Here is a 24,688-nt window from a genome sequence, read left to right on the forward strand (position 1 = left end):
CTTTTATTCAGAGGCAAGAGTGTTATTTCTTTAGTTAGTTTAGTAAGCAGTGATATATTAGCACAGTGAACACAGTGAACACCCCAAACAACCACAACTCAAAGAAATGTGTTTATTCCATTCAATTCAACAACTTCAGCTCTGTGCACTGATAGCTTCAGTTTGCAGAGGCAGTTCAAGGTGTGACTACATTCATAGTGCAGGGAGGAATGTGATAAAAGGGGGGCAGTGTAGAGCATCTTGAAGTTCAAAGAGCTGAGTTTGACTGCACAGGTGAATAAAATGTATTTTAAAATGTCCATGCATTTATGAGTCCTTTATCGGCTGTTGCATCAAACATGGTTGATTGAATTCATCTTTACCTGTAAGTTCATCCACTAAATCAAACAACTTTAGTCGGTGTAAAGTAAAAGTGACAGAGTTCAGCTCATAATGTCGGAGAATATACGTACACAAAGACAGAGAAAACAGTGGAGAGAAAATCCTTCTTCTTTACCGTGTCTCTAGGTTTCATGTGCAAAAGTGAGTAAGAATAACAATATAAATAGTCTTTTAAATTCTTCCTCTGACAGAAGTGTTAGAATCTTTTCAGCCAACTTTAGAACTGGAAAGAAAACAAACAAGAAGTAGCACAATATTTCACGTTCCTTTCTAATAAAAAAGGTGATAAAATGACATAGTTAATGCATTCACATCAAACGTTTGAGCTGCTGAGACTGAGCCAACTTATATACGTATATGTATATACTGTACACACAAGTACTTCCACCTCTGTTACTGCACATGGCTATTTGTCTCACTTCTAAGTACTGGCCGTCTCTGAATTCCCTGTTTTTTTGTTCGACATGTGGCTGAAGGTGCAAATAAATAAATAAATAATTGTTGCAGATGACTACACTGAAGGTCCTGACACTTGTACATGTTGAGCAGGGACTTTTTGGGCCAAGTCTAAGTCCATTTGTTTGGTTTCACTGTGCAAATGCACAAGTCCAAGTTCCTGTGGTACAAATGAATAAACATTGGGATGTCTTGATCCAACACTCAGGATCAGTATTAGTCCAAGATTAGTCAAACCTTTGGAATCGAACATCAAAAAAAAAAAAAATAGACGTCCGATCCCATCCCTCAGCCCAAATGCTTAACTTTGCGTGACATGCAGTAAACAGGGACATTATTGCCTTAGCAACGGCAGTCCGCAGCGCGATGGAGGAAAAAGACATCCCTAACACTTACATCCCTGGCTGTCTTTCTTCAACATCTGGGCCCATTTGGTGCACCAACACCAAAAGTTCCTCCTTCTTGCAGCAAAAAGTCCATATTTCTGGTACTGTCTTCTTCCTTATACTAGTTAACTACTAGTACTAGTACTCTTGCAGCAAAAAGTCCATATTTCTGGTTTATGTATTCAAGTTGCTACATGAGTAAGTGTCAGCTCATTTTGTCTCCCCTGGTTGATGTAGGTAAAAGCAGCCCCTACAACACAAATAGCATCATATAATATGTTACTGACACAGCACTTATTTTGTCTGATTGATCTCTCCAATATTGGTCAAAGTTTCAGGATCAAACATAAAAAAAAAACAAAAACAAAAAAAAAAAAAAAACGGAAGGCCGTCTGACCCAAATGTTCAACATTGCACAACATGCCATGAATAGGGACACGATGACCTCAGCTGAAGGAGAAAGGAAGGTATTGGATTGATACTTTGAAAACTGTAACAACCACAACCACTGCAGCGCCAAAGTCCATTAAAGGTATCCATGAATTCATTTCAACAAAATAAACAGAGGCTAGTAACAGCATTTAAAAAGTCTCCCAGAAAATGTTTGCTGAATAGTTGTTAGTGGAACATATATACTGTCAACATGGCCAATGTAAACATGCACCAAAGCTTTCACTGTCTTAGATCATGATCTTCCCTACAGCTTCTATCCTGAAATACAGGAGATGTCCATTTACTTACTTCTGACCAATGATCAATGGATGTGCGCAATGATGATGTAATGACAAAATCAAATGTTATTTTCTGAGTCCTGTAACAACTTGTATTTTGGAGTCAAGGCACAACTCAGTGGAATATGTAACTAGAAACCATGCACTGGGCTGAGTTAGCACTGCTCTGGCCCTGTTCTGATTCAAAGCCTTAGTGCTCTCAGTGAAACAGCCTTCTTTTGCACCAGTAATGCAAATTGATCCAAATCAGTTTTTTCGCTGTCAAGGCACAAGCCGGTTCAGACTTTTACTGAGGAAACCAAGAAATCAGATTCTGTACATACCAGTGGGACAGTCTTAAACTGGCACAGACCTAGTTCTGGTTCTAATTTGGTTCAGATCTCTGTTGCCTTCAGTGAACCACCCTGCATCCATCGCAGTCTGTCATGTCCACTCTCCTTTTTCACAGTACTGAGGCAACTTCCAACTTTTTTTCTGTTAAGAAAATCACTGAACACTGCAAGTATAAAAGGTATCTTTGTTCTTTGGCTGAGAACCAATTTCGGACTGAAGACCAAAGGCTAGATAGAGTCCAAAACAGAGTCCAACTGGAACCAAGTCAGAGCCATGCCAGTGTGAAAGGGCCTACAGAAAAATAAATACCAGCATCAAGAGTGTAGTTTGATCACTAGGCCACTAGGGGCGATTGGACTACTCCCAATACATAATGAGTGTTCGTGGGCCACATCAAAGGCATCCTCTGATTGGGTCAGATTCACAGTTTGAACTTTACTGGAGAGTGTGTCTTCAAACAGGTGGCAGTGTGAGTTGTTAAGCAAGTGCCTGATACATGCAGGTGCTGACCAAAAAAATATCATCTCATCTCAACCGTAGTCCACAAACTAGGCTTAGAATCCAGATGTTAAGTCTCATCCTGCTGCTGCTGCTGCTGTGGGGCTTTCTCTTTGTCTCCAAAACTAAAGGAGAGTCATGTTCAACTTTGGTGTCTGAGGTGTTTCACTCCAGGCCAAAGGTGCTGGTCTCCTCCACAGCCGTCAGCATCTTCTCGTACAGCATTGAGAAGGATGGGTAAGGGGGCAGATCCAGGCGGTTGAAGCAGGTGTGAGCCCTGGAGACAGTAAACAGGATGGTGACAGTTTAGAGTGACGGTTATCTTTTAAATCTTTGTCCCCGGTCCACTTAATTGTCAGACATATGTGTATAAAGGCTCAGGTAAAGGTGAGACTAGTGTTCATATTTGTTGTGTAGCCTTTTAGATGAATATGAATCCATCATGTTTACACCTCTTACACCTCTCTGTTCTCTGTGTTTACCTGGGCAGTGACGTCACCTTCCCCCACTTCTCCACGCAGAATCTGCGCGGCCCGTTGCTGCCTCTCAGTGCAGCAAAGCCTTCGTAAGGAATACTGGATGTCCCTGTCACAAACTGATGACATGGAGAAGACGTTTATGAGTGAAAGCGTTCACAAAGACATAGACAGCTGTGCGATAAGAGCCCAGTGTTCTATACTGAATGACTGTATTATATTAATACACCAAGCAAAATTCCATATATTTCTACTTCGTGTCAGAAGCATCAGATCAACAAGAGTAAATTCTTCCGAGGAGTTAACGGATTTATGAAGTCACACAATTTATGTTTTTCTGTAGAGAATGTTTGTCCAAAAGGGAGACAAAGATGCAACTATACTTTAAAGCATCTGTGCTGCTGCAAAAATTAATCTGCTGCACAAACATACATGCATACATGCATATGAAAATGTTTATTTTAACATCACATAAATCCAATAAAATGAGCTAAAGACACTTTAAATTTAAGTGAAATAGGCAAACAATGAGCCAAAATCTAGCATTCAATATTGTTGAATGTAAGTTCAGCTAAAGGTCAGTAAATACATTTAAATCTAAAAAAAGGCAAAAACAAGGGTGTAGAAAACAGAAATAAAAAAAACCTAAGAAACAAGTAAAAGTTAGTTGAAACTTACATGTGAAAAAGTTTAAAGGTGTCAGAAACTGGGCTCTGATTGGCCAACGGAGTGCTGTCTCCACTGGTCAGTTTGTATCAACTGACTAAAATCATTATCTTTATTCTTTCATTCGTTTCTAATCTTCTTCTTACCTGCAGCAGTCGTAGTCTCTGTTCATTGTTGAATCTCTCCACCGCTGCCCAGAACCAGCGAATCACTATGTGGTTGTCATGGTAACCTGCACGCAAAAACCAAATAGTGTCACAGTCTCACAAGTGTTCACTCAGTCTGAAAAGGAAGAGGAGTAAAGTGATCAGATCACTCCACCATCATGAAGGCAGTCTCTTCCATACCTCCTCTGTACTCTGTGCTGTTCCTCCAGTCCGACAAATCGATCTCAGCTGTGCCAGCAATCACCAGTTCCAGTTCTCTGGCATCAAACACTGACACTAACCTGGAATCTACTACCTGGTTAGCACACAGAGACACACACTGAATTCATCTACTGTACAGTGAAATACACTTTATACTGGGCGGCAGCCCAAAATATGGACCGCCAGCACCCCCCAGAGGACCGCAACAGTTGTGCACCTGTGTGCCGCAGGTCTGCATACTTTATCAACTGAAGAGATACGTATGTTAACTATGAAAAACTCAGTTACTATGCTGCCACCACGTTTGACCACGTGGTGGCGTTAATGCATCAGTTAGTTCTCTAACAAGCTCCAATATACAGAGAAGAAGACTGTCTTGTTCTCTACACTAGCTGAAATAAAAAGTATGGAAAATTAAGAAGAGAGAAATGGAAGAATTTTAGAGACAGCAGAAGGGGAAGGAGAAAAGAGAGACCAGGAGTAGACACACAACACTGCTGGGTAATATTCAGAGTAGCAAACAGTAGAGGCAGAGGAAGACGTTTATCTCTGCTGGTCCTGGCTAATCTGTTCTCTGTTATCAGAGGTTAGGGCAGTCCAGTCAGGTGACCTGGGGTGGTTTACCTCATAGAAGCCTCTGACCAGACTCTCAGTCTGTTGCACAACTCCTCTCTCTATCCTCCACTTCACCATCCGCTCAATGTATTCCTTCTTATTCTTCTCTGAGACTGGGATGTTAGCTCCACCAGGTTTGAGCTCTCTCTCCGTAATCTGCAAAATTACACACATTTAAGCTCCAGTAGTAATCCAGTAACAATTATAAACTGGGCAAATTCTTAAAAAAAAAAAACAGAGCTAATTAGCTCGCTAGTGGACAAAGTTTGTCTTGAATTAAAAATGCAATTAAAAATAAAAGTTAAAAAATGTCCATGTTTTCTTTCAATCTTAAAATCAGTTAAAATTGTTAAGAGTTCACAAGAATAAAGTAAAACCAGCTAGACTGAAATGATCAAAATCCAAATATGACTAAACTAAGTCAGACATAGCAACAGTTGTGCAGTGAAGCTAAAATGCTGACCTGTCCAAAGACTTCCTCGTTGACAGTGAACGTGAGTTCCAGGATGTCCTCTATGTCATTGTCCTTTGTCCACTGGAGAGACTGGTGAAATTCCTCGTCCAGGTACTCAAGATCACTCAGGTCACAGGGACTATGGGAATATACACACACATATATACTGTATATAACATGAATAGGACTATTGACATATTTCTATTATTGTATTTCTAGTGTATTTTCTGTTTTGTTGGCTAACTACAATGTGTATACTATATTTTATTTAGAAAAAGACAAATGTATTCATTTTGTAACTTTGAGGGTAATTTTATGCCTTGAATATTACTTTACATTAGTCCATCTTTATTATTAAAATCCATCCTTTACCAAATCCCACAGATCTGTTGACTTAGTTTGACTTAAAGGAAACAACATTTACTTATGTCTTGACTTGCATTCCTTTCAAAGTACTGACACAATTTGAAGAATAATCTGTTCTTTGAGTTTAAATATTTTATGAGATTACTTGAGGTAGTATTACATACATCCGCAACAGGCCTTTATAGAATGGTCTGGTAAAAAAGGCGTCCAGCAGGTATTGATGGATTAGAGCCAGACCCAGGATACGACCGCTGAATCGAAACCTGGAATCACACACACACAGACACACACACACACACACACACTGTAAGAATTATAGTGTGGAAGAATTATAGAAGAAAAATTAATCCCTGAGATTTCATGTAGCTAAGTTTGAGCTAAAAGACGCTCAGACCTAGATGTAAATCGAAATAGAAAATCTGTTTTCACTAAACCTATTAAATGATAGTAAAATATATTTTACTAAAATAATAAAACTAGTAACAGATAGCAGGAGTATTGTGTACTTCTAACCATTCATGGTGATTATCTACGAAGGCAGACATGGGGCTGATCTGGACGGTGTAGGTGTCGTTGGCCGAATATTCAAAAAGACCATAGTAGGGGTTGAAGAGCTCCCTGGACACCAGGAAAAAGAACTCTCTGGACGGTCCACTGTAGTCCAGTCTGTGACACACATACACACACACATTGTTGTCACTTGTTGCGGTTTGTACATCTAAATTAAATCACCAAATCTGACAACTGTGTGTATGATGATGAGACTCACCCTTCCTCCCCCACAAAACTAACATAGAGTTTGCTGCGCTGCAGGTCTTTGCGAGAGTAGCACATGATCTGGTTGAAAGCATCCTCCAGCAGATGGTCACGGCGGATGATCAACCTGAGACACAAACACAAGATGTTGTGTGTAAACCAAAACACCACAACACAAATGACAACTGTGGTGGTGTAATGGACTGACTTTAATTTTCCTGGTCCTTGGCCGTAACCTTTAGTTTCGAGCTTCCTGTAGAAGTTACGCAGCTTGGCCTCAAAGTCTCTTTTGTACGGAGCTGGGGCTCGAGCATTTGCCCTCTGAGTGCCTGAAATGAGAGGGTTAAAAACTTACATCATAGTGCATTAGACCATAAAGGGGAATGTACAGTTTTACAGTTTTCTGCCTGTAACTTTTAGCTATTTCTGTGCTATTTAATTTATCTGCATTGTCTGAATGCTGACGGCTCTAAATTTTGAGATCATGCCCATTAACATTATTGTCTTCGACTGTAGGGATCCTGTCACATTCCTTCGAAACCCCAGGCAGAAACCCCACATCAAATTTGAATTTTACAAGCTGCAAAGACTCGTACCAGGTGAATTCTGTGGCGAGGAGACAGGAGATCCCCGTGGTGACTGGCAGTAGCTTGGGTGAAGTAAAGCGTGGGGGGGCACATAAGACATGACTTCATCTTCAAACAGGCTGCAGGGAGGACAAGAAAGATGAAGTGGACAAGTAATATAAGAAAAGCTGAAAAGTAGGGAGAGGTGGGAAAAGACAAAAGGACATAAAGAGGAGGAAAAGGAGGAGACAGTATTTCTCAATAGACATTTAAAATTTTTATGCCTTCCGGAACCAAAATGCTCTGTGTTTAATCTGTATTTTTTACTGGAGCTGCTGGTCTACTGCTGCACTGATTTTACAGATGGAGGCAGCAGTGTATAAAACTTACATGTGCTGTGATGCAATCATCCTTGAGGTTTTCCACCGAAATTTGGTGCATGGAAAAATGGCTTTAATATATATTGTAATGTGTACTGTATGATTTGCCCATACAGTATCAGAGCATTTGTGTTAGGCAAAATGATCACCTCATGTAAACTAAATATAGATCTTTTTCCCCCCATTTTGCCACCTACAGATGGGTCGGAAGAAACAAACAAATTAAGTTAATAAACAGACACAAAGGCAGGAACTGGATTTGTTCTCACCTCAACAACATGACCAGGTCAGCATCTCCAGACAACCTGGCCAATCCTGATACTCCATCACTTCGGATCAGCTGCACCTTCTCCCTGTTTTGCAACAGTAACTCAAAGTTCACCACACATCGGTACTAACTAACATGTGTCAGCAGACACACAAAGTGCTAAGACACAACAGTAATCAGGTACCAAGAGTCCATACCTCAGTGAATGGTTCCGACTGATGTCTGGTTGTCGTTCCTGCAAAATCTCAAAGATGTTCATTTGCCTAAGGAATGCCACGATCTTGTCGTTGTAGGCTGAAAAAACAACGACGCACATACACGAACACACACAAATATATCAATGATGGTCTTTATTTCTGGGTACAATAATGGTAAAAAAATACCTATAATGTGCTATTTACTAAGCGATTATTAAGTATAAGACAAGAACATGCTAAATATTAGCCAAATTAGCATAAAGAAATACATAAAAGTTAGCTAAAATGGTTAAACCATATTGTACAGGACACAAAAGCTGTTCAAAAGGATTTTTCCTGTGTGCTCTGTACTCACCCACTGGCACAATGTCTGGACACTGCCCCCTGTTGGCAGAGGTAAACGTGCTGGAGGGCCGTGGTATAACTGGGGGGCCAGCATGACGATCGTCTCCAACCTGAATTTAAGAAGAGAACAATCCGTCGACGTTAGGGTAAAGTTAAACAGTAGTCTGATTATAACCAAAAACCAGAGGAAACACTTTGTTACCAGTCGCCGTGTGCTGACTTCACCAGCACTGTGACTGCGCTGGCGGGTCAGGTGTTGGCGGTGAGCCAGGATGCTGGGGGGTCGTGTGCTCTGGAGGGGCAGCCGGGGGTCGATGAAGGTGGTTGCTCGGCAGTTATGGTCCACAAAGAATGGCTGTATGTTTAGGGATATCCAGACAATAGGTTGAACAGGATGAAGATAGCCAGTACAAATACATTAATGGTATTACATAAGTAAACATGTGCTTACAGGAAATAGCCAATTATCTACTATCTAGCAATGCGGTGATCTACCAGTAGAGAGCGACTGAGCAAATAAAGTGAAAAAATAAATTTAATTCTACAGATGTAGTAGTAACCATATACTGAAAGAATGAAATCACATGGTGTCGTACAGCTATATGCATTAATCAGTGCATATATATATAGGGTACATTCAGTTTACATGAGTAAAAGAGTATATATTTTGCTAAAATATGCTGCATATGAAAAGGCTAAACATAAAGAAAATATGATGGACAAATCAGAGATAATTTAACTCACTACAACCTTACTACAGCCTGGCCTTGTATGTGTGTGTGTGTGTGTGTGTGTGTGTGTGGTCACAAACAAAGTGTATCACCACCAGGACCGTGTGAAGTTGTGTTCCACACCTTGCCCATGTGGTCGTGCTTCATCTCCCAGCCTCTGGGCAGCTCCAGCTGCTTGTTGGTGAACATGTTGAGAAAGGCCACCAAGTCCCTGTTGTGCTGGTAGCGCTCAAAATGGTGGGCATCTCTGCGAACCTTACTGATCATGTGTTTCAGACACGTGTTGGAGGCAAACATCCGGTAGGCACTCTGACCCAGAGATGGAAACAACAGATAGAAAAACATTTCACATTTTTGAATGAATAATAAACTTATTTTACATATATTAGCCTAATGAATAAACGTCAAGGTCTAATTTCTAAAAGAAAATGCTTGCAAAGTGTTGATAAGATTTTGATAGATTTGCTATATTATTAGCCTTGACCTACTGGACCTTTGACCTTAAGATGACATTTAGCTGTTAGCATTCTACCTATGGCCTGGTCTCATATTTGAATATAATGGAATCTTGATGTAGTGGAAAAAGTAAAAATGACATTTGAAGAAATATTCTGAGAATACGCACAGGGTTGGAATGCAGCACACTGAAGAAGTCGGGGCTAATGAGGAATTTGGCGCTGGGAGACTGAAGCAGCAGAGTCAAGCGAGACCTGGAACTGGACTGGGCCACATTATTGTCCCTGCGCAGCTCTGTAACACATTCAATTCAGAGTGCTAGTGAATTATTAACAATTTGAGGCCTTGTGCATTTTTAAGATGACACAAAACAACTTCATGAGCCCAGCTGTACATTGTACAGTAGTACAGTGAGGAATACCTGGTATTGTGGAGTGCATGTCGGTATCGTCCAGTTCTTGTACTGGAAGCTCCTCTGGTCTGCTCTCATTGGTTATCGTTCTGCGTATGCTTTGATACCTGAACAGGAGTGTGCTGGTTTTTAATGTCCATGTAAAATTCGATTTTTTGCTTTTGCAAAGTCTGAGTGTAAAATGTCTAGCTGAGAAACTAAGAGAAGTAGCATTAAAACTGGCTGAACGTTAGGTAAACAGCCAAAGGAAGCATCCTCCTCTCCAGTACCTGCGGTTTAATTGCTCCATTTGTTGTATCGAGTTCGATCTCTGTAGTATCTGTGGTGCAGGGGGCGCTGTGGGGCGCTGCCATGTTGTGGTTCTGTTTACATGGTCCACATAGAAGATCCGTCCATGGCTGTCAATGCGAGCCTCCCAGTCTAGATGAAAACAGGAGTGTGGTCTTCACCCATCAATAACATAGTCACTGATAAGATGGCAACCTGCTTGACCTTACCAAAATATACAGTATAGCAGGGCAAGACAATTTTACCTCACAGAACAGTGAGATGAAATTGTTAGTGTGTGTACGCGGATTACCGTGCATGACAGAAATAAACACACAGACTCACTTGGTGGCAGCGGCTCATCCACTCTTTGGTAGCGATTAGCTTCATGGCGCACTGATGGGACTGAGCGAACTGATGGGTGGCCAGTCATCTGAGCTGGGGCAGCTGCCCCTACACACACACCTACACACACACACGGATAGCATGGCCATTAAAAGACATTCAAGGTCCACATAACCATGGCACTTGGACATATATATATATATATATATATGGCCAGCTACTTCATTCCTTTTTACTCAATCTATGTGCTTATTTAAGCTTTAAGCTATTTTGCAAAAGAAAATATTTTGGACTATCTATTTTTAGGAGCGCTATTATTCTTCTCACCTGTCTCTCTCTCCCCCGTGGCCACACTCTGGCTCTCTTCCTGGTTCTGGGCTCTGCTGTCCATGGTCTGCATGGACTGGCGTCTCCTCCACACCTCCCTCCTTTCATCCTCGTCCTGTGCGATCCCGCCACTTGCTTGAGCGCCTGTAACAAACCGTCAGGTGCTTTTAACCAAACTATTCCATTTTAAAGAAATACTTTTTTTGTCTTTCCTTAGTATCACCACCTACCACACGCAGAAGTCTGATCTTCTTCGGCTGCTGCTGCTGCTATTGGACCGTTTGCCTGGCTGCTTATTAACTCCGCGCCTTCCTCCTCAGCCTTCGGAGCTACTTCTTTTTCTACCTCCACTTCCTGATGAGAGAAGTTTTAGATTTAGAATAAAACGTTAAAATTCATAACCTTTTTAAAATACCAAATAAACTTTACAGCAGCTGCTCCATATCTACAAGGAAGGTATTAGTCAAAATGTCTGTGAAGATAATATATATTTCAAGCATATATTGCCAATTAATACATAAAAGATACAATTAAAACTGACTAAACATATCTGAAGAGAACAGAAAGGACAGACATATTGATAGAGGTCAGTGCTCACCTGGATTTGTGAAAGAGGACCAAGTGCAGAGTTACTGGACGCATCCAGGTTTGTCGCCGCCCTGCAGGTACACTCTCTCACAGACGCCCCTGACTCAGAGTTTGCAGCTGCCTCTGTCCCTGAGGCCTGATCAGAGCAGGAAGCTTCTACCTCATCTCTTGCACCTTCAACCTCTAAAGTCTCATCTGCAGCTTCAGAGGCTGTGGAGCTTCTCGTTGGCGTCGGAGCTACAGCCGCACTTTCTGCGATGGTTATGGTTTGAGCCTCCGAAGACTCAGCCTGTGGCTCGGCTGTGGCCACAGCTTCAGTCTGTGAGTCTCTGACTGAACCACCATTGCCCTGCTGACACTCAACTGATGTGCTCGGTAACACAGAGCTGGGCAGAGTCTTGGCCTCCTGTGATTGGTCTCTGTGCTGCCCTGCAGCTTCATCATCATCCTCATCTGAGTCTATGTGTAGCATAGCGTTAAGCCGCGTGTCCGTGGGAAAACTGGAACGCAGCTTTGGCAAAGCTCCACTCAGAGACTGGTCTCCAGGACTACAGGGGGTCCCTACAGCATCTAGGTAGTCATTGAGGGACACCTGTCGGTGAGTATGGCCACCCGCAGCCACGGGACGCAGATCCTCTTCCACCACGTGCCCGGGTTCCCGCCACACATTGTCCTCCCCAAAGTAGCAAGTGCCATTGACCAGTGGGGAGCCCACATCCACACCTGTGGGGGAGAATCTGCATGTGACGTACGAGGACGTAGAGGGCTGGGGAAGGTCTTCATCATCTGAAGGACTGCCTGGGTCACCGTTCGCTGTGGCACCCAAAATGGTTTCCATTGTGTCGGGGGAAGCTTCTGCTGGGGTGGAGGAAGCAGATGAAGAAAATGACAGAAGGAGAGAGGGAGAGGGAGAGAGAAAAGAGCTCCAGTCATTTGTAGATATAAACTCTTTAAAAATAGATATAGTGTCCAGAAAAGGCTGCCTAATCATAACAACATCAGCAGAGGTTACAGCAGACACCCAGCCAATAACATGTACGGAGCACAGGAGTAATGAACGTAACAGTGAGGAAATATTCCAAACATAATATGGGTGTATGCTGTGACTCCAACACTATTTTGATTCTGGTAAAACTAATGAATATGCTTGGTTATGTAGAACTAGTAGAACGAGCTTCAGTCCAGATGTCCAAATTTGAACTTCTTGTGATCATGTGACCAGGGACCTGGGATGACTGAGAACTTAGAAGCACTATATAAAATGTCTCTGTCACATATCAAATGCAAATATTTTGGCTGCCATGACATGTTTACACACATACGCACCTTCATGCCCAATAGAGGTTATGTCCACTCTAAACAGAAGATGTCCGCTTACATGGTCTGTTGGAAGACGGCGTCCAAGGCTGTACCTGAACGTCTGATCACTGCAAAACAGTAATTAAAACAACAATAAGTAAACAGTGGACAAAGCTGTGTTACATCTGGTTTGAAGAAACGTAACAACAATAAAGTAGAAGAATGCAAAACAGACGACAGTTTTAACCTTTGACTGTTCATGTTGGTTACTGTTCCTGACCAAGCCAGTTCTGGTTCTGATTCTTTTCTGTGTTGAAGTGTCCTGACAATTTAGCATACCTATCAGAACAGCAGTGCTACGTCACTGTGGATACTGCATTCATTAGTTTATGAGAGTACTGCAGCTGTCCAGCCCAGCCCAGACAGTGTATGCTCTATTAGTGTTTGGACTCACTCTGTTGGACGCTCCAGCAATCTTTGTACAGGGATAATCAGCTGACCCAAAAAGCGCTTGATGATTGGTCGGCTTTTGGCAAATTTATCTTTTACTTCAATCTGCAGCACATCGGTCATCAGAGCCACAAAGGTGTACTTCTGAAAGGAAGGTACAAATACCTTTAATTTCTCACAATCTTCTCTTAGTTTTATTTTTGTTTTGTGTTTGTTGTTCATTTGTGCTCACCTCGCCTTGCCACACAGGGTTGATAGTGTTGGCAATAATGGATGACCGCCTCTCCTGGCCATGGTGGGTGAACTTGGGCAGACCAGTTCTCTTTCCAGGCTGGATGGACATCTTTAAATATGGGTCTGGGTTGAAGAACATGCCCTTCTTCAGACCTGCTGCGTGAATGTCTGGAAGCAAACACAAACGTCCGTCAGCATATGACCCACAGCACATTAGGACCGGGGATACTTGATACATGATTCTACCTGATAGAGTGAAACTGACAAGTTTACGACAGTGCTCTATCCCTGATTGGTCATCTAATTGACCTTCACCGGCAGCCTGACAGAAAAACAGACAACAGTAGAAGATAACTTTTAGAGCAAAACATTTTTTTTACTTGCACATTTCATTGAAAATACAACTTGTTGCAGGTCAATTTTAGTGCCTCACAAACATTCCTTTACGACACACACTTACTGGTACTGTAAGGTTCTTGACAGTGATACAAGGTGTCGTCGCTCTCAAAGCTCCACTCACACCATGATAGTATTTGAAACAGATTTTAGTCTCCGCTGTGAAAAACCAAACACATGTGAGAGCAATTATCACATTGAAAACAGTGACAACAATGTTTACCAGACAGCTGCAATAGGATCCAAATATAGAACAGGCTTCATCCACTCACGTTCCATGAGGTACGGTCCAGGCTCTAGTCTCCATACGATCTGACCCTTCTGAGTGCCGTTTACACCGCGGTTCTTGGAGTCCCACACGTTGGCTACACATGTTTCATCTATAAAAATACATAGACCATATGTGAGAAATTGGGAGTTCAGACAGAAGTAGGTCAATGATAACATGGGCTGAAACTGTGTCTGTCATTTGTTCACCCTGACGATATTCTCATCGATTCTCCCACCAAGGACCACCACATCAAACAAGTTTGACAAACTGTCAAGATGTTAAGGTAGAAGTTTCTTGTTCCAACCAGGGTAGGGTATTATGTTTCATAACTGTAATGTTTTACATCGGGTTTGGGATGTCCTGTTTGCATTGAAAACAACTACACTACAACCCAATATGTGGCATTTTTCTGATAGACATTTAAACATCCAGCTCAAAATAAGACAATACAAATAAACTATACCAAATTAAACCAACACTGAGCCTTGGACCTGCCTATTTCTATCCCGCTGACACCCATGATCAAGTCCACAACATATCTTATATTAAATCTGTAATCACACAATTACTTCCACAATTAGTCCATACTCTGATAGGTTCTTAAATACTACTTCCTGTGTACACATACACATTTTATGTATGTCAGTCATGGGAACATGCCCTTCAGCTGAGCTGGAAACAGTGGTCATCTGCTGAGAGAAAACCCCAGAGATCCCCAGCCTTCCTGAATCAATACAATGAAGATCTCACCTTTCACAGGCGTCCACTCGTCCTACTGCCTCTGATAAAGGCACTCATTCTCTTCTACACAAGAACACAATTGCTCTTGACAGCGTTTGTTAAATGGTGTGTGTTACACTGACCGGGGAGAGATGCCCCAACTTCTTGCAGCTAGGACGCAATAATATGTAATATAACATGTGGGTCCTCAGATTGCATCCTTCTGTCTGCTTCACACCTTTTGTAAATCATCACCTCATCATGACCATACTGCACAGGACCATTTTAGATTACACGTATGCTGGGTCTAGAGTTAGCAACCGAGCCAATTCGTATATATATATTTAATTATTCATGGTGTGTTATTTCAAGATGGATGATGAAAAATGCAGGCTGCAGAGAACACACAAACCAAAGAGTTCATTAAGTGCACAGGCTCTCTCGTTTCTTTATTTAATCATAGCTTTAACATTAAAGATTTTCCAACTGTTTTATTTAATTTGGTTTATAGTATTTTGGATTACATACACAGCAACATTACTATTTTTTGTGTTGCTTACTTTTAGCAAATCCTTAGGTGATTTCTTAATGCTTCTTTATCTGTGTGATCCTTAGTTACCATTTCACAACATTTAATCACTTTTCTCACATGAAGTTGTAAATTATTTTGACATTTTTCCATCTTTCTTTTTTTTTGCTTTGCTTTGTAGTTACCTCTTACCTCCTGTCCAAACAGAGGACATCATTCCTCACGGAAATTCAGTGTGTCATTCCAGATGACAGCAGAATAATATTGAGTACAGATTAAAGAGGGAGAGTGAAAGAGAGAGCACGGGTGCTGAAGAAAGGCTGACAGAGAGATTGAAATATGACGTACAGTAAGCAATAACCTAGAGCACATAAAAGCTACTAAGGCTGAGTCAGCATTGAATTCAACAGGATAACCTACTACTCGATTAGAACAGGCGATTTACCTTTGTGCACACACACACATACACACACACAATGGCATTAGTCAGTTAATGTAATAGAAGACAGGCTAATGTGATACTCTAACCTTGAGGAGATGAGAAACAAGTCACAATTTTCCAAGCAAACATTTATAGAGATGCTTTTTTTACTCTAGCAGTGACTTTGTCAGGGTTGTATATTGCATCTCTGGTGTATCCTCCTCCATTTTAGTTGCAATTTATGACAACGCAGTAGATGTTTCATAACCGTCCAATATTATTATTATTATTATTATTATAATGTGTCTTCAAAATAGGGCTGTTCAGGGCACACACTAAATTGTGTGTTATTCAAAAGACTAAATCAGATTTTATTTCAAAATTAACACTGAGTGGAACTGCTTATTTAGCACAGTGCTAAATGACCCTGAGCTACAGTCAAAGTCAAAAACCTTGAGGCAGTGGAGGAGACAACCATTATATATATATATTATATAGCATTGTGTCCAAAAATGTTATAGCAGTTACAGCAGCTTAGTGTTAGCACTGTGTACTGGCTGTAGAGAAATTGAGGGCTGGGCTCTAGAAGCTATTTTGTTTGCAACCGACCCATCACCCCCAGGGGTCATTGAGCAGCAAACTTATTAAAAAAAATTATAATGACAAAAATGCATTAATGCACAATAAAATAGTTGTCATCATAATTTCTGCTTAAATGCAATAATACTACATTATTACAACAGTTACTGGGTTCTGTACTGTGCAGCATTCAATCACACTAGAGGGTGATGTTAAAGTGATGTCTTTGGAAATCAGTGATGGAAGTGAAGTCTGTTTGCTCACCTATGTGGTAGAGACCAATCCAGTCGGTGGCGTCCACTTCTTCCTTAATGTCCCAGAAAATAATGAGGCTGCCATGACCAAGAGTAAACTGGTATGTAGATGCTGTGAGTGAGGAGCGGCTATCTGAGGAGACCAGGTCTGTGTCGCTGTTGGCCCGCTGGAGTCCCATACTGGCTGATTCTGGCTCACCCCCTGATGACATGGCAGAAGAGGGCGATGAGGAGCCAGAAGCGGAGCCACTCACTGGGCCCTGCATTGACAACCCACAAAGGTTTTCAGGCCCAATTGTGTAGGGCCGAGTCTGTGGGACGCGCTGCCGCACAACCAGGAGGTGCTCTCGGGCGCTGCCATTTGCTGCTGATGATGTTGTTGGTGGAGAAGAAGAAATGGATGAGGAGGAGGCGGCAGCTGCCAACGCCATTGTGTCAGCTGAGTCAGTAGGAACAGGTGATGAGTGGTTGTGCTGAGGAAGATGATGACGATTGTGATGGTGGTGATGATGAAGGTTGTGAGGTAAGGAGGTGACAGAAGACGAGGAGTTGGAAAATGACCGGGGGCAAGGGCGAGGGGGGAGCAAAGCTGTGGTTAGGGAGGGTCGAATGATTGAAACTTAAAGGACAACAGGGAGAAAGAAAGAATAGGAGGCAAAGACGTCTGGGTCGAGGGAAGTCTCTGGATGAGGACAGGAGTTCCAGTTCTACCCCCCACCAAAATATACTGTCAGCTCCAAAGTTTGAGATTGTCAGCACATATCATTGATGCAGTGGCAGCAGCAGTGTATTGTTGAGTTCACATCATGCCCCTGCTGTTCGTCCAAAGGGGGGCGGTAGAGAGAATGACCAGTGAGAAGGTAGTAAAGGTGATGTGGTCCTTAATCCTCGTTGATAAATGACAGGGTAGACCTGTGGTCCACATGGATGGAAGAACATCTGACAACTGTATTGGGGACACAGAGAGAGATATTAGTACTGACACATTTAAAAAAAAGCATGTTCAAACACTATTATACGATACACAAGTCCAGTTGAGACAAACTCCCAGACACACCCATTGAAAATTGTTGGATTTTTTGTTTTGTAGGGTGGATTGTTTTTATAATACTATCAGTCAAGATAAAAATGTTAGGAACTAGCCAAAGACTTCAGATCAGCCTAGTTAGTCTAGTTGGATTACTGCTCTGACACTGAGCACATCTGGTTCATGTCCACTTCAAAAAAGATTTCCTGTTGACCTTTGCTGAGCACACACAAGGAACACGACATGACATTTCCTCTTTCATCCTTTCCATTTTTTAATTTGCTTTGTCTTAGCCTCTCGCTCTTTTACAATGCCACAGTTGCAACGTGGTTGCCATGGTGAGAGGTGATTACACCAAACTCAAGACACATCTTCTCCATCAGTCACACCTACTGTATCAGCTGCACATCTACACCTACTCCATTTCCTCTTTCCAACTGCACCTTGATTTTATCCATCCATCCATGTCATTCAGACATCAAGGAACCATACTAAAATTGAAATTTACATAATATATGTCCTCTTTAATGACAATGACAAATGCATGGTCACACTCATGTGCATACTGCAGAGTGGTGATGAAAGTCCATAGTTCAGCAGCAGGATTAAAACAAAACGAGATTTTCTCTTGGCAGAATAAATCCGCCGCATTAGTGGAGGGCTTAAAATCTGCAGTTAGATGTGAGTTCTCGAACAGCTGCCTTACCCTCAGACTGTAAAGATCGTCAACACTTCTGGATGTGGAAAAGTGAAAAGTCACATTTGAGCTTCTGAAAGAGGAACCATAAAAATATACTAAATATATTTAGGTAACGCTGATTGATTGCCATTCTATTTTCCATGTCTTTGTATAAACAAGAAGAAAACATACAATGACATTTCAGATCTATAACAATAGTAGATTGTTCCTCCAATGACACAGGGCAGACTGCAGTCTGTTCTACATTAGAATAATCAAGGACAAGAGACAATATGAACACTGCGGAAGCTTTTGGAGGTTAATTCAGCTAATAAGGCTGATTGAATTAGAATTAGAGGAGCTGGCAACAGCTCAGACAGTATGTCGGAAAAGGGAATGACTCAAATCCTTCACCTCTACTAAACCACAGAGCTGTGAGAAGCTTCCAGAGCACAGTACGGCCTCATCTTCTTTCTCAATAATCTCAGTATATCATGTTTTGCTCTCCTTTTTCCTTTTCCTTCTGTAACTTACAGAAACTTACAAAGTACAAGGTCATTACTGTAAGACTGTTCTTCATTTCTTTATGCTGTTTAATTCAGACCAATAATTTGATGTATTATAAGATGCTGCTGCACGTAAGAACACTTCACTCACTTTGTCAACATCTTTTCTCTTTTTGAGTGTCTGCATTCGTTTCAATTTGTACCTCTGGGAGTCCAGTTTTAGTTTTGAGTGTAGAATACTGGGAGAAGCTTCAAGACTCAAGTATGCAGGTTATTTTGAAATGGTTTCACTTAGAGACTAAAAATACACACAGCTGGTAAAAGCAGAGCCGTTCACCATGGCTGCCTGACACACCGCAGGTGTATGCCTTGTAGCTCGCGTTTGACTAAATCAGTGGGAAGTCAAAGTAGGACAGGCAGAACATATTTACACACACAACCACACACAGCTTCCCTATAAAAACTAGTCACTAGTGTGGTTCTTAAACCCACACTCCTGTCCATATTGTGGCTGCTGGTCCAAGGTATTTGGAGTACTTTCTACAGCAATTTTAGCAAACTGTAATTTTAGCAAATTTGCAGCTTTTCCAAGGCTAATTTGATGCTGAGCTTTACAACACTGTAAAGTACTATTTCAACCTATTAGAATAAAGACGTTTGATCGATGATTTTTACGTATCATTTTAGAACACCATGGAACTGATTCAAAAGAAAAGTGCGAGTTTTATCTATTAACCTTCATAATAATCATTAACAGCACATTGCCATTAATAATCAGGATTAATATTGTTGCCAATATTGCCCAACCCTACCAACAGGCAAGTTGTTAAATTGCCCAACCCTACCAACAGGCAAGTTGTCAAATCTCTAAATGAGAGTCAGACAATTAGCGTGCCTCACCCCTCTGAGTTGACAGGACAGGTGGATGAACCGGACCTGGGGTCAGAGGTACTTCTGACGGCTGGGTGCCTCTGTCGCAGTGGTTACAGGAGATTGTGCTGCCATGCAATAATGGAGATAAAATGCCGTGTCCCAGGCAAACTCCATCCTACCGTCTTGGATCAACTTACTCAAAACCGCAAAGACATCATGGTAGTAGATGGAGTACCACAACAGGCATCCATGGATATCACGTGCAGGTGCATTATTTATCTGGAACCCGAATGACAACGACATTAACTGTACCATTTGATGAAGCCTGTGATCTGTAAATAATTAATAATCTGATTTTACTTTTCAATAATGTTTCCCAGCTCTGAGACATTCTATTCATCTTATTTCAGTAAGTGAAATGAGATATTCACAAGACATTTTGAATAAACAATTACGTTTATTTACAAATATACAGTGTTGCACATAACAGACTATTACAACATTTTGTTAACAATTTAACATTTGAAGCAAATACATTGCAAAACAGGATATAGATATTGTAATCAATGACTTTAATTTTATGTGGAGTTAAGAACAAGCATCACTCAGTGAAATGAAGCAGCTGAAATCTCCAGTTTTGTTTGTATTGGTCTCGTTGCTAACACCCTGGCTCTTGTGGTCCCAGAAAAAGTCCTGTGTGATGACTGTGGTAGCCCGGGGACCCCCTCATCCTCCTGGTCGGTCTCTTCTGGTGTTGCTGTAAAACAGGTCACATTAAGTCCCACAATCTTTGACACAGTTGCTATTTTGTGTCACGATCTCACAAGATTTTCTAGCATAATACATCTATGGCTGAGGAGCCTTCTTGGTACCATAGACGTAGCTATGAATAAATATATATATGTACATATATACAGTATGTATATTCATAACTGCATTGAAAATAGCTCACCTGATGTTTTCACAGGAAGTGTCCACCTCTTGTTCACAGGTCTTTCTTATCCAGGATACAGGTCTCAGTCCTCTTGTTCACAGGTCTTTCTTATCCAGTTATCTCAGTTGAGGTGGTCATCTGGTGAACAAACGTAGACCTTCTCTGGTGGATATTTCATTTTCAACTCCATTGGTCACTCCAAACGCGTAACCATTGGCATTGAGGTCAAGAAGGTGCTGGACATGGGTGAGCTCTCCTACAGTAGAGACCTTATGTGTGAAGCACTCTGTTGCCAAAAAATCCTTTAACTTCGATGAGTGGTTGGCACAGCAGCCACACAAAGACATCACCTCATCATGCCGCTGTCAGGCAGCAGTGTTGTAGGTGACAGGAAGTAGAAAATCGGAGAGGCTGTCACGAAGGCACATAGTGTTAAGACTGTAATAACATGGACGAATCTCCTGGAATTCAAATGGGGTCACCTGAAATGTCTAGTAATTGATAAAAACATTGAAAAGAAAAATATTGATTTTTTTAACTAATTATGGAAATTATTATTCACCTCCAGTTGATCAATGGCCACAATCACAGGACTGCACAAGTGACAGCTACTACTAATTCTTTAAAATGGCATTCAGTAAAAACGGCTTTTCTCTGAGAGTCACTCAACAACTACTACTACAACTGGTCTTTAAAAGACCCTTAATATTTTATATCCACTCCACTAACCTGCAGGAATTCTGTTCGGTTGCTGCAGAGATTAACTACACAAAGAGACTAGTACACATACTACACAAACAAATCCCTGTTCTTAAAATGACTGTTGCCTAAGTGAGGAACAACGAGGGAGGAGCTTCCTGTCCATGACACAGCCATAACATTACTCTGTGCCATGTTGATCTGGGTGTCTAACCTTGTTAAGGAGTTCCCAGACCTGACAGTTTAACATTTACAACTAGAACAAGGACATTTGATCAAACTAAAAACCAACATTTTGGAGTCTAAAGCAAAAACCAAAGCTTATGTTTAAATCCTAAATAGGCAAATGACCAACTAGTATTGATGTTTGATGTCGTATTATTCACATAATACATGTTAATGAGAAGGCACAGATTTAGAAGATATCATTTTCACTGTTCTGTTTAATACACTGGTGGATTTACAATCAAGACAGAAACGGCTGTAAACACCACGGGAAGGTCTTCCAAACATGAAAATCTGAATGACCATAATATTTTTACTTGGATTTAGAAGTGACTTTTGTGCATCACCATCAGTCACACAGACACCTGCATTTCAAAAGATGCTGGACACTAACATGTTATCAGATAAGACTACTTTCCTTTTCCTTTGCTATGGCTCTGATAGCTTCTTCACTTATTAATCATTCAATGATTACGCCTTGGTATGTCTTTAAAATAAAATGGTACCCGTCTGCTCATATCCTGTAAATACATGGTTCCCAAAGTTTATGTAGGTAAAATGTAAGGCCGGGCTTCAGTTACCTGGTTCTCATGCTGCAGAACCAAGCTCTCCATACAGAGTTAGACTTTGCTGATTCATGAAGCTAAGAGTGACAGATGGCTCAAGCAGGGTTCCTATGTTTCCTTTTTAGCTGTATCTAGTACAGGAGGTCCCCAGTTTACGATGTCCTTGACCTACAGCGTTCAACTAGTCGGTGGGCTACAACCAGTCGGCGGGCGGAGTGGACAAACGTAGTCACGCAGCACTATACAAGAAGGAAGACGGCTTTGTTAACGTATGTGTTGTTTTTTGGGAATGACTTGTTCTTAACTATGGCTCTATGGTAAAAACTGAAGAACTCCTTTTACAGTGACATGAACATTTGATTGGCTGGTAGTCAATGTTTTATGTCAAGTAGGTCATCCAAGGAGGTTGAGTGATTGATATCTGCTAAATGACCGTTTTGATGGACTGTATGACAGAAATCCAACTAAGAATCCTTTCTTTCCTTCACATTCACATAAAGGATACACAGTACATTATGCATTCTAGGGCATAGAGGTAGTCTTGGAATCATCTGAATATTGTAATGTAATGCCAGTGTGCAGTGTGCCATATATGGACTTGTCCTCAGTAGGATCAATGTTCTGCTCTGCGAAAGTGTCTGGGAGTAAAACATTGGAGATCTGCCATACTATCTAATACCAGGGATGAAAGGAAAACTGGCATCAATCCAATATTATTCCACATTTATTATAAAACTGAGCAATGCTTCAAATCAAAATCCACACGTACAGTAGTTTAAAAAATAAGATCAAAGTAGTTGGTCCTAATGAGAGTGTTTGCCATTTTGTTTCACTTTTTGTGGACAGTAAGAAGATTTATGAATCTGTGCCTAATGTTAAACATTTAAAAAAAATTACATTTTTTAAAAAGTGTATCAATGAACAAGCCAGTATGTGTATCTGGGGCCTATGTTGGTTTACCTTCTTAAAATTGGTGTTAAAAAGAAATAGGTTTTAAAGTGTGTGACCTTTTACCATAAATTGTAACTCATTTTATCACCAATGTTTTGCTTTGAGCATTTTTAACAAGTGGGTTAACTTGTAGGTATGATGTAATAATCATAACTTGCATTTAGCAATGTGAAGTTGAACCTGGAATGTATTCACTCTTAAACCTTATATTAATATTCTAAATGTTCCACAACCTCATCATATCCAATCTGGAATTCCTTGGGCACATCTAGGTGTTTGTCATTACAAAACATTAACACACATACACTGGACATACACTGCTTTACAAACATGTGAGTCGTTAGTGATGTGAAAGTCTGTCCAGGCAATATCTACTGGAATTTTTTTAAAAGAAACGTACAATTTTCAAGTTTCAAGGGCATGTTCCGTTATGTTTATGGCCCGTTATGTTCATTTGCCCCAGTCTGTGTTGATTTCGGTCTGTGGGTCTTAGAGTCAGGGATTCGATTAGGATCAGTTGAATTGTGACTATGACGAATCAGTGTGTTTTTACTCTGACACCTACTGTTGATATAGTTGTTTTAAAGCCATTGTTTGGTCTAAGGCTGTCCAAAAAGGAGCACTGTTAGACGGCAGTGCCCTAAACGCACCATGAGCTGTAACATCGTGAAATTCACACGGCGTCAATAAACGCACTAAGGCTTAAGAGGACAAATGGTTTCTAATATTACACTCGTATGTCTTACCTTTACAACAGAGTTCCAGGAAATCGCACATATGCCAAAAATAGATCCGAACAAGTTGCTCTAGCTTGGGTGTCGGAACTAGGGCCTCTTGAACCCGGCTGCTGGGCCGACAATACTCGGTTATTCAGCCTTTTTCCCTTAAGGCGACATCTTCCTAATAAAATGTCCATGTGAAGAACAGCAATAAAGGAATAAGCGTCCTGCCTCTGGTGATACTTGCGGACGTCCGCAGCGTAGTGTTTTCCTCCGAATACAGATAGTGGATGTGTTATTTATTCCTCTGCTCCACATCCGCCTCCCTCCCGTATCCGCTGCTCCACTCACTTTTCCTCCCGGAAAGCAGAACAACATGTCACCCTCTCATTTCGTTGACGTATTACTGCCCGTTACAGCAGAGCCGACTTTGCTATAAATGTAATTGTGTCTATTAGATCAATTCAGTAGGTAAATCCAACAGGAGACATCTACTGTGAGTAACGCTGTGAGTATCAAGCTAGTGTTGCGTTCAAGTACCCCTCGAAATTCTTACTTTTATAATATGTAAACAGTTTTCTTTTTTTACGGGAAAGAGATATTGGAATAAAATACTGATCCTAAGACCTTAAAGCTATGATGTAAATTGCTATAAAGGATTTAATCGTTTCTTAATGAAGTCTCAACACACAGAGAAAAAAACAGGGAACTAATCGTCTATGATAGCAAAATGTGAAATTATTTAAAAAAAGTAAATAAACCAAGGAAAAAAAAACAAAGATAGGGTCAACATTAAACATTAAAAAAAAAAAAAGTAAATAAACCAAGGAAAAAATACAAAAACAAAACAAAGATAGGGTCAACATTAAAAAATTTGAAAAGCAAATAAATAAATAAATAAATATATATGTAAAGATGTCACTTTACTGTGTCTGTTCAAACTGACCTTGAAGATGACCAACTAAATAAAAAAAATATATATATAGCA

The 24,688-nt window shown here is 40.9% G+C and overlaps 1 protein-coding gene across 3 annotated transcripts; it reads right to left on the minus strand.

The window, feature by feature from the left end:
- Positions 1-1,373: 1,373 nt before the first annotated feature.
- On the minus strand, positions 1,374-24,476 carry hecw2b (HECT, C2 and WW domain containing E3 ubiquitin protein ligase 2b). 3 transcript variants are annotated; one of them, XM_017038764.2, is made up of 31 exons: positions 23,728-24,476; positions 16,532-17,467; positions 14,020-14,127; positions 13,812-13,906; positions 13,598-13,673; positions 13,350-13,519; positions 13,122-13,261; positions 12,695-12,795; positions 11,379-12,223; positions 11,011-11,134; positions 10,781-10,924; positions 10,454-10,573; positions 10,111-10,261; positions 9,851-9,948; positions 9,599-9,723; positions 9,097-9,282; positions 8,445-8,597; positions 8,253-8,352; positions 7,898-7,994; positions 7,702-7,785; positions 7,083-7,192; positions 6,695-6,815; positions 6,500-6,613; positions 6,244-6,396; positions 5,895-5,993; positions 5,374-5,503; positions 4,920-5,066; positions 4,275-4,389; positions 4,074-4,159; positions 3,268-3,380; positions 1,374-3,062 (listed from the first exon to the last, which is right to left on the minus strand). In XM_017038764.2, exons 2-31 carry the CDS (start codon positions 16,950-16,952, stop codon positions 2,951-2,953), a joined length of 4,638 nt encoding a protein of 1,545 aa, XP_016894253.1. In that variant the 5' UTR covers positions 16,953-17,467; positions 23,728-24,476; the 3' UTR covers positions 1,374-2,950. The 3 variants fall into 3 exon arrangements, with proteins under 3 accessions (XP_016894253.1, XP_016894254.1, XP_016894252.1); XM_017038765.2 differs by having other exon boundaries at positions 10,454-10,561; positions 11,379-12,226; XM_017038763.2 differs by having other exon boundaries at positions 11,379-12,226.
- Between the last annotated feature and the right edge of the window lie 212 nt (positions 24,477-24,688).

Source organism: Cynoglossus semilaevis, chromosome 14, assembly GCF_000523025.1.
Source record: "Cynoglossus semilaevis isolate Cse_v1.0 chromosome 14, Cse_v1.0, whole genome shotgun sequence".
Classification (NCBI taxonomy): domain Eukaryota; kingdom Metazoa; phylum Chordata; class Actinopteri; order Pleuronectiformes; family Cynoglossidae; genus Cynoglossus; species Cynoglossus semilaevis.